The sequence below is a fragment of the Panulirus ornatus genome, chromosome 9 (genome assembly GCF_036320965.1).
Source record: "Panulirus ornatus isolate Po-2019 chromosome 9, ASM3632096v1, whole genome shotgun sequence".
In the NCBI taxonomy this organism is placed as follows: domain Eukaryota; kingdom Metazoa; phylum Arthropoda; class Malacostraca; order Decapoda; family Palinuridae; genus Panulirus; species Panulirus ornatus.
The window spans coordinates 40,372,922-40,383,006 of NC_092232.1; the positions used below are offsets into that span (position 1 = coordinate 40,372,922).

A 10,085-nucleotide genomic window follows, 5' to 3' on the forward strand; every position below is an offset into this window, starting at 1 on the left:
ATAGCTACTCTAAAGTATTGGTATTGCCCATCAAAATAATGATACTTCATATGAAAACAAAGAAATTTTCAATTTTATTCTAGAATGTGGCCACTTTAGTCTCTTTTACATAAATACAGTACATGCTATATTGTTATTTTTCCTAAAATGCACTACTAAGTCACCAAAAACAGTTGTACATTATATTTTTCAAACTATCATGATAGGTATTACTGAACACATCAAAAGTTCAAAAGGGGATGGGCTAAAGCTTCTTCTGTTGTTACGGGTGTCTTAGGACTAGGATTAAGAAGTCTTGACAGCAAATGATATACCACTAGCGGATACCCAGAAGGTGCAATAGATGTACTAGTTACGTCCTTAGCTGGGGACTCAATAAAATTGGTGGAAAATGTTACATGATGCAACCCACAGGATGAGTTTTCCACACAATGTTTTTCTGAAGGAGGTGAAGCTCGATCACAATTTTGGGTATCACTTTTATCATTAATTTTTTCACTACCAGTTTCTAAGGATTTTGTTTTATTCAATGATAAAAATAAATTTACTTGGAGACTTTTGACTTATCTGAGATTTATTCCTCTTTTTGGTTGGTGATGGGCAAGTATTGGCTAATGGCGATATGCCCTTTTTCTGATGATGAAACTCCTGAACATGAGCTCGTCTTTTATTATGATATCCCATATTACGTGAGGGACTGATTGATCTTGTAGGTGGAGAGGCATACACATACACCTCGCTGACGACATCCAAAACATAGCTCCACATTTCTGCATGTGTTGTTATCTTTCAAGCTGTTGTTACGAAGGATTGCACACACTTTCATGAGACCAAGAGGATTTCTTTCTTCACAGCATGTAAGCAGCTTATCTACGGATGGATGAAATGCAAAATTGATAAAAACTGATCTGAGTAGATTATGTAAGTAAAACATCCATAAGAATAATTATTTTCATGCTTATTCGCCATTTCCTACATTATCGAGGTAGCATTAAGAACAGGGAACTGAGCCTAAGAGGGAAAATACTCACTTGGCCCCCTTCTCTGTTCCTTCTTTTGGAAAAGTAAAAACTGGAGGAGAGGATTTCCAGACCCCCGCTCCTTCCCCTTTCAGTCACCTTTTATAACACAGGGAATACATGGGAAGTATTCTTTCTATGACAGCTTTGGTTATATCAGTATAAGTTGCCACGACTTCTACTATTCGATCAGTTACCTGTTGCTCTCTCATTTGTAATATCGGCACCTCTTCTCCAATTTTGTACATAAGAGACACTACTCTGCACCAGGGAAACTACTCCGCGTGTTGCTTCAAAGGATCGTGTTTACGGCGCCAATTTCTCAAACCGTTGCCGCAATGAAAGCACATGACATGATCGCTGAGTTTGTAATAAAAGAATCTTGCTTCTGCCATTATTTTCGGAGTCTGGGTGAGATTCTCTGGCCATCGAGCGAAACTTCTTTCTCTATCGGCTTGTAAGACGAATCCATTGTTGAACGGGTGCTCCTGTGATTCAGTTCCACCGGAAGAAACGGAACGCTGCCAACGATGACGCTGTAATGGCTCGAGCGCATCGTACACTTCCATGGGCACATTTCCTACCGGTTTTCCAGCGACAAATGGACATTCTCCAAAATGATTTCTGTGTTCTATCCTAACATCGTCTCCTTCTTCCCATCTCCCAACAATGCCCATGTAGAAAATGCACTCATAGTGATCGTACTTTCGAAGGTAGTAGAAATCATTCTTAGCAAGTTCATCGGGTTTTACCGGAGAAGATTCGGTCCAGTCTATCAAGGTATCTCTGCGCTCAGATTCATATTTCAGACTGTCGAAATTTTTGAACCAGGAAGCCATTTTTGACGTATAAAGATCCCAATTAGTATAAAGGAAGGCATATTCGGAAAGGAGTATATACAAGCACAGAAACTTCCTTGTGGTCAACACTCTGTAAGGAAAATGAAAAAGCATTAAGCCTATTACGTGAACCGTTATCAAGTAATATGGACACTAGGACAACACAAATTCAAGTTTCTTCAGCATCTGACAACTCGACTCGTCTTCACAAACATGGACTGTATCATTACGTCTCAGATACTCCTCAACTTCATCTTCATTTCCATAGATCCTCCGCTACTCCCTCTCCGACACCTCTGTCTGTTCCGGCTGTTCTAAACAAGAGTAGCACTTCTAAGGTTCAACAATCAGATATTGGAAGAAATGAACACGTATTGCTCACTTCAACACCTACACTCGCTCCGATTCCTGAAAGCAGTAATCAAAACGACTTGAACGTGCCGATTCTCGATAGTTACGATGAAGTACTCGAGACACCGATACAACATGATGGTAACACAATTTCGAATTTTCATAGACCGAATGATGTCTATCCGTTTGACAATGGTAGTTTAACCCCGCAGATGATAGCACCTTCTACATCAATCCAACCCATCAAGCCTCCCACTGCTTTAACTACAATCACATCTACTTACTCCGATGTCGAGGACGACAATGAGAAGAATATGCAACTGATTGAAATTATGTGCAAGCGCTTCGATGACATCGATGAAGCAGTCAAAGCTCTCGACTTTGTCAAAGGGTTCCTACTGGACGAAAGGAATAAGACTAAGAAAGGCCCTCTGTGCAACCGTGCAGGGTTCAACTAGTACTGTTTCTTGCCCATTACCGTTGATGGTTTATTTAACATGCATGCGAAGAGCACTGAGTTATTCTGGGCACGTAATGAGATCGACCCACAAAAGATCTTGACGATTGGAAGAACCGTCTTTCAGATGACGAAAGGCATTTTATAAGCAACACTCTAGCCTTCTTCGCTACCGCGGACGGTATCGTGAATGAAATCCTCGAGACTACCTTTATGGACGAGACTGCGCTCATCGATGTAAATGTGTTCTACAATGTCCCAAAATTTATGTAGACTATTTATAACACCGTGTACTGCATGCTTCTGAATACGTATATCGAGGACTTTGAAGCAAGAAGAGACTTGTTCAACGCCATCGAAAATGTACTAATCATTAAGAAAAAATCCGCCTGGGCTAAAAAGACGGATTGACAAGAGGGCTAGTTACGCCAAAAGATTTTTCACCTTTGCTTGTGTCGAGGGTATCTTCTTTAGCGGTTCGTTTGAGTCTATCTTATGGCTCAAGAAACGTAATGTCATTTCTCAGCTCACTTTTTCCAATGAACTCATCTCCAGGGACGAAGGCATGCACATGATGTTCTCTGTGGAACTTTTCAAGTATATCGATGAGTCTGACAAACCTTTAAAAGAACGTGTTAGGGAGATAGTCACAGGTGCGGTCGCTCTGGAACTCGAGTTTGTGTCTGACTCGCTCCGCGTCGACCTCGTTGAAGGCATGACAATTGAAAACTTGCAACAATACATCAGGTACGTGGCTGACTATTTGCTCGACCTTCTTGGTTGTGAAAAGGAATACAATGTAGAAAATCCTTTCGATTGCATGGAGTTTATTAGCATGGATAACAAGACAAATTCCTTTGAAAGCAGAGTAGAGGAATATCAAAAGTTTACCGATATGGACAAGATTGATCCTGAATTACTGGAAGACCTTTAAGAACATTAATGCAATGTATATAACCAATAAAGATGTTATAAAAATGAGGAAATAGTATAACAACCCCACATAGAACAATGCCATTTCCTGTGTTGTCTTTGCAGGTCCAAAAATGTGTCTAATAACCTCAATATTCCTGATATCGATCATTGGATCACTATGGTACTTATCTTATGTTATTATACCTTTTCGGTTTGTATTCCCATAAAGTTTTCTAATGTCTTTATTCGTCGGTAAAGACATTGAATAGCCATAGAATTGGCGGCTTCTTTTATGTTGTTAATGTCTATACCGAACCAATTAAGGGTCAATATGCCGCTACCGGCAAAGAGTCTAATAAACAGGATAAGAACAAACACAGCTTAAGCTACTCCTAAACCCCTCTTCCATCTACTCAATTCTAGTTTGGTGGATGCCATACTGATGGCTATAGGCACTCCTAATGTAATGTCGGGGTCGTTTATCATGAGGTCGAATACGCCACTTGTGGCCTTCTTCACTGTGTCGAGCACTACTTCTATTATCTTGCCAACCACTCGTGCTCCTGCGCCTCCCAGCACCTCGGTCGTCGCATCCACCACACCCAAGCCCTTTTCGCACGTCAGATTTGACATAGGTACGACCCAAGGAAGAAACGACCCGTACCAGTAATGGGTACACCTGCCGCAAGGGCCAGCCGTTTTATCTCTTTCTCCACATATTGGAGCATTATCTTTGAAGTTTGACTTATTGTTGGCGTCGTCGAATACATAAGCGCAAGCGTCGGTCTTGAAGTCGATGTCCGTATCGATGACCGCATCTATCTCCGCCTCGAAAGGATGAGAAGCCACAAACCCGTTCACCAGTCGCGGGGTTGTGAACGTTATGATAGGCGCCCTTTAATGCATGCATGACTTCGCCCGCTTATAAATTCAGAACCAACGCTAAAATATCTTTTAAGAACAGAATCGGAAGCTTTTACAGTTTCAGTATCATTCATTTTGTTGACCACTTCTGTGTCGGATAGCACTCGTTCTCTTTCCTCTGTAACTGACCGTTCAATGTTCTCAAGTTTGTAACCGTGGCTTTTAGGCAGTTCCTCTTTGGCTACTTCAGTGTCTTTCTCCCATCTTTTTATGGCTCCATCAGGATAAACACTGTCCATTTCTTGGGAAAACTCCAAGTCGAGGTCCTTATTGAAATCTACATCCATTTTCTCCATGAAATCGGATAGTTTTAGATTATCGATTTGAGTTCTCTAAGTTGACTCACCATACCCTCGCCAGTCTCTCTAAACGTGGCCATTTCTATGCCTTCTGCGTTCTCTTTTATTATCAGCCTTTCAGACACCAAGGTCTCGCCCAGTGATGATGTAATTGTGTCTTTGAGAGCAGACTCCTCGGCTCTGGCAGTGGCTAGCAGTTTGGTGTCGTTAGCCATGACCTTTACGGTCGTTTCGATGTCTCTCGTGGCCCCTCTTAATACTCCAGACTCTAAGGGCGTCTCTAAGGACAGAGAAAAAACCTCTTGCCGTAATCTTAGCAGTTGTCGTCGTTCTGAATCCACTAACCGCACTAGGATCGAGCATTTCAACTCCATTCTCCTCTGTGCCTGTTAACTGCTCTCTGATTCTAGAAAGGCCTTCTCCTGCTCCTTCTTCTTCCTCCATTTCTCCATTTGTTGTCGTTGTATTCGCATCAGAGATAAAAAAATCTAATTTTGATGGGAGAAGGTTCAGCATCGACGAATGTCTTTACCGAATTGTACAGACTACGATAGTCGAAGAATTAGCTCCTGCTATCCTTATTTTTTTGCTGTCTCATCTTACTAATAGTGTCGAGAAGCGCAGCTTTTCTCATCTCTTCACGTTCACAGATGTTGGTGATTAGAGGAACATGAACGCATTTAGATACCGATGTCGGCTTCCCAACACACCGTCACATTATTGCTCGATATGATCTTGTTAGCTCCTTTCAATCCTCTCAGGGCTTCTTCCGGCACATCTGCGGTAGATTCGAACACATGCAAAATTACATTATTTGTGGTGTCCCTCTTATAGTCAATACCGTAATCGATGTCGGTGTTTGTCAAATTTTTGTCGGTGTTGTAGCAGGTTCGGGATATATCCAGATTGCGCATAATGTGAAGACTGTCGACCATTCTCGCCAGGAATGAGTGACCCACCACCTCCTCCAATTCCCCGCTTTGAGTCTCTTCGACGATGAAGGGCCTCTCATAACTATCGCTCTCTATACCTTTACCCAAAATGGGACGGAAGTTCTCGATGAGCTGATTCCACATATCCCGAAGGCCATGTATAAAGAAGTCGAAATAAAGATTGATTACTTTGTCCATTTCTGTATTCGCGATTCGTTTAATGATATTTGATGCACATACTGTTACCATGTCAGATAAACCCATCCTATGGCCGTCCAGAAAGATGTAATCCATGTTGTTTACCAATCTATCATTATTTTCGGGATCTGTTGTGAACGAGATGTGGCCTATGAGAGAAAGAAAATCTTTGAGATGGAGGTCCCAATCACAACCGAACATCATATCACAGAGCAATTGCTCGGCGTTGATCTTTAGCTTGACCGGTTCCCCGTATCTAAATACAACTCCTTGTTCATCCAGGCGAAAACGCATAGATTCAACGGGCGTGTAAGTAACTGAAGACGACGATAACTTTTCGAAGTACGGTGTGCGTTCCATATCCCGAGTAAATTCCTCGGGGATGATGCCTACGTCGAGATCTTTAGCGATCTTTGCAAAGTTCATGCAATCAAGTTTATTGCCGTAGAGAATAGCCGGGTCAATTGAAGTGTTGTTATCTGGAGTAATCGACAAACGTCCTTTTGAGTATGGTTCTAAACACACTCAAACGCTCTTCTTCTTTTTCAGTTTCCTCGTCATCGTTCGTAATGTCTATTGAATTATTTGGGTAGTTATTGCACGCTACGCATTCGACGCCGAAGTGGTGCCGAGGATGCTCCCCTGAAGAAGAAGATAGGGATTTACGACAAGTGCCATGTCTCTAGTTAGCCATAAGCCACTCTCTGCTCCTTTTTATCCAACTGCTACCGTTAATCCTCCTCCTCCTGATACAACTAGAACCATCGACAGTAGTAGATTTGGAAAAACTGAACTGTCGGATTTTCTTTTTCTTTTTCCTAAATATGATTATAACAAGTGGACTTTGGAGAATGTGTCTAGAACTGCAAAGCATCTACAAAGTTACTTAACAATGCAATTTTCTGTTTAAAGGTTAACATCAGTAGGTCCCTTTTGCCAAAACAGGGGGTCATTAATAGAAAACGAAGTGACAATGCTAGAATGACGGGTATCATTAAACACATATCTTATAATACTGTATTGTTGAATACTGGGATACTGGGATAGTATACCTTATTTAGTTCCATTAGATAATAACTATCATCTCAAGAATAGTTTTAATACGTTTAAAGTTAATAATGACAATGATACGAACAGTAGTACTACTACTGCCAATAATGAAGGTGGAGGGTACGTTTCTTCTTATGTATTGGTATATATAGCTTTCGGATTAATTATCTTGTTGCATATGACAAGAATTAGTGCTGTTTGAACATGATAAAAGTTATTAGATAAAAACGTATGTTCATAGATACCTGTTCATAGATATTCTATCTTGCTTGTCACGTCTACTTATGGCCGGTATCGATGGAGAATATCCGAACTCTTCAACCATTCTAACTTCTGAGGCTAGTTCATCGACCTTTTCTTGAGTAGGGTTGATACTTGTTAGAAACGATGTAGGAGATGATGGAGGGGAAGATAAAGGCGTCATTGAAGCTGGTATCGGCGTCATAGAAGGCAAAGGTATTATCAAAGGGATATAAAAAATTCATACGTATAATTTTTTTCTTCACATACCTCTGTACATCTTGGGTACATCTTAACTTTGCCTCGGTTAGCTTGTCGGTCACCGGATGTTTAGTGCACGACACTATCAGCGTTCAGGAAAAAAATCTTTCGTCGCAGCAGTAGCTCTCATATTAAACTTCCTGCGACCGACAAGGTCTCCGAGGTGAATGTAAGGTGAAGAAAAAAATTATACGCGAGTATTTTTTTTTTTTTTTTTCGTCAATTGTCTCTGTACATCTTGTGTACACCTTAACATTGTCTCGGTCAAGTTGACCGCCATTAAGATTTCCATGTGTGAGTTACAGTTGTGACACAAAAACTTTTCTCTCTTCTCTCATTAGTAGCTCCTATACTGAATGTACGGCGACCGAAAAGCAGTCCGAGGCAAATGTAAGGTGTACCCAAGATGTACAGAGGTCTGTGATGAAAAAAGTTATACGTGTGACTTTTGTTTTTAACCCAGTCTTTTTTCTTCACACGTCTCTGTACATCTTGGGTACACCTTACATTTGGCTGGGACAGCTTGTCGGTTTAAAACTTGAATATCATTAATTATTTTTACATTATAGTTACCGGTCAATAACTGGATAGTTAAATACGTTTTCTTTGTACTTCTACAGTAAATGCCGCCTAGACTTAGAGGGATTACCAGGGACCATAGCGTCGCTGAAGCAAGTGCTAGAAATGTCATATCCTTTAGAATATCAATCAACTTGCAACAATCAAATCCGTCAACAAGAGTAAAGGGTGACGATGTTGATGATGAATCAAGCTAGATAGCAGAAACTGTTACAATGCACCTTGAAATTCCCATAGTTTGTCTGTCACTCGATGATAAGGATATGAATAATCATATATAATCTCATATGACTTTATTGCTCCACTTTAAATGTCTATTCAAATGCCATGTTCATGTTAGCCTCTGATAATTTTGATGTCGTTTTGGATATTAGAACGACATAGTGGACATGCGTATAAATCAAGAGCACAAGAAGGATATGTTAGCATATGCCTACAGGGCAAGAAGACTACATTAGCTTCTTGATCCATACAAATTTTACAAATAAACTGTAATCTGAAGGTAATGTAGAAGGAGAGGCGCTAGGAGTAAGATCTGGGGTAGGTTCGACACGTGGAGACGAAGGAGAGGCGCCAGGGAGTAAGATCTGGGGTAGGTTCGACAAGTGGAGAAAAAAGAGAGGCGCCAGGAGTAAGATCTGGGGTAGGTTGACACGTGGAGACGAAAGAAAGGCTCCAGGAGTAAGAGAGTCCTCATAGTAAGATTGGCTGTCGAGAATAGGCTGAGTATCCACTACATCTTCTCCCACCTCATCTTTATGTTCCTCGTGATTTTCTGTTGCTAATCCTTCTCGGGGAGTGTTGTTAGAGGAACACCTATTGTAGAAAAACTCGTTCTCTTCCCTCGCCTCCTTTTCCATAACCTGTAAGGTGGCCTCTATACATTCTTCTAAATCAAACAGTTCCTTTTATCTAGTAAACGCTTCCGAACTGCTTTCTTTACATTCATGCTATGGAAGCCCATCTCTATGACAGCTGTGGTTATATCACGATAAGTTGCAACGACTTCTACCATTCGATCAGTTACCTGTTTCTCATTTGTAATATGGGCACCTCTTCTCCAATTTTGTACATGAGATACTACTCCGCACTAGGGAAACCACTCCACGTGTTGCTTCAAAGGACCGTGTTCACGGCGCTAATTTCTAAAATCGTGGCCGCAATGAAAGCACATGACATGATTGCCGAGTTTGTAATAAAAGAATCTTGCTTCAGCCATTATTTTCGGAGTCTGGGTGAGATTCTCTGGCCATCCAGCGAAACTTCTTTCTCTGTCGGCTTGTAAGACGAATCCATTGTTGAGCGGCTGCTCCTGTGATTCAGTTTCACCGGAAGAAACGGAACGCTGCCAACGATGACGCTGTAATGGCTCGAGCGCATCGCACACTTCCATGGGCACATTTCCTACCGGTATTCCAGCGACAAATGGACATTCTCCAAAATGATATCTGTGTTCTATCCTAACATCGTCTCCTTCTTCCCATCTCCCAACAATGCCCATGTAGAAAATGCACTCACAGTGATCGTACTTTCGAAGGTAGTAGAAATCATTCTTAGCAAGTTCATCGGGTTTTACCGGAGAAGATTCGGTCCAGTCTATCAAGGTATCTCTGCGCTCAGATTCATATTTCAGACTGTCGAAATTTTTGAACCAGGAAGCCATTTTTGACATATGAAGATCCCAATTAGTATAAAGGAAGGCATATTCGGAAAGGAGTATATACAAGCACAGAAACTTCCTTCTGGTCAACACGCTGTAAGGAAAATGAAGAAGCATTAAGCCTATTACGTGAACCGTTATCAAGTAATATGGACACTAGGACAACACAAATTCAAGTTTCTTCAGCATCTGACAACTCGACTCGTCTTCACAAACATGGACTGTATCATTACGTCTCAGATACTCCTAAACTTCATCTTCATTTCCATAGATCCTCCGCTACTCCCTCTCCGACACCTCTGTCTGTTCCGGCTGTTCTAAACAAGAGTAGCACTTCTAAGGTTCAACAATCAGATATTGG

General features: G+C 41.2%; 2 protein-coding genes and 1 pseudogene across 2 annotated transcripts; 1 reads left to right on the top strand and 2 right to left on the bottom strand.

Annotated features, from left to right (window-relative positions):
- Nucleotides 1-1,294: 1,294 nt before the first annotated feature.
- LOC139750055 (baculoviral IAP repeat-containing protein 7-B-like) lies at nucleotides 1,295-1,858 on the bottom strand. The gene has a single exon (XM_071664393.1). It carries the CDS (start codon nucleotides 1,856-1,858, stop codon nucleotides 1,295-1,297), a length of 564 nt encoding a protein of 187 aa, XP_071520494.1.
- Nucleotides 1,859-2,963: 1,105 nt separating this feature from the next.
- LOC139750056 (ribonucleoside-diphosphate reductase subunit M2 B pseudogene) lies at nucleotides 2,964-3,600 on the top strand (annotated as a pseudogene).
- Nucleotides 3,601-9,202: 5,602 nt separating this feature from the next.
- LOC139750057 (baculoviral IAP repeat-containing protein 7-B-like) lies at nucleotides 9,203-9,727 on the bottom strand. Its single transcript, XM_071664394.1, has one exon. It carries the CDS (start codon nucleotides 9,725-9,727, stop codon nucleotides 9,203-9,205), a length of 525 nt encoding a protein of 174 aa, XP_071520495.1.
- Between the last annotated feature and the right edge of the window lie 358 nt (nucleotides 9,728-10,085).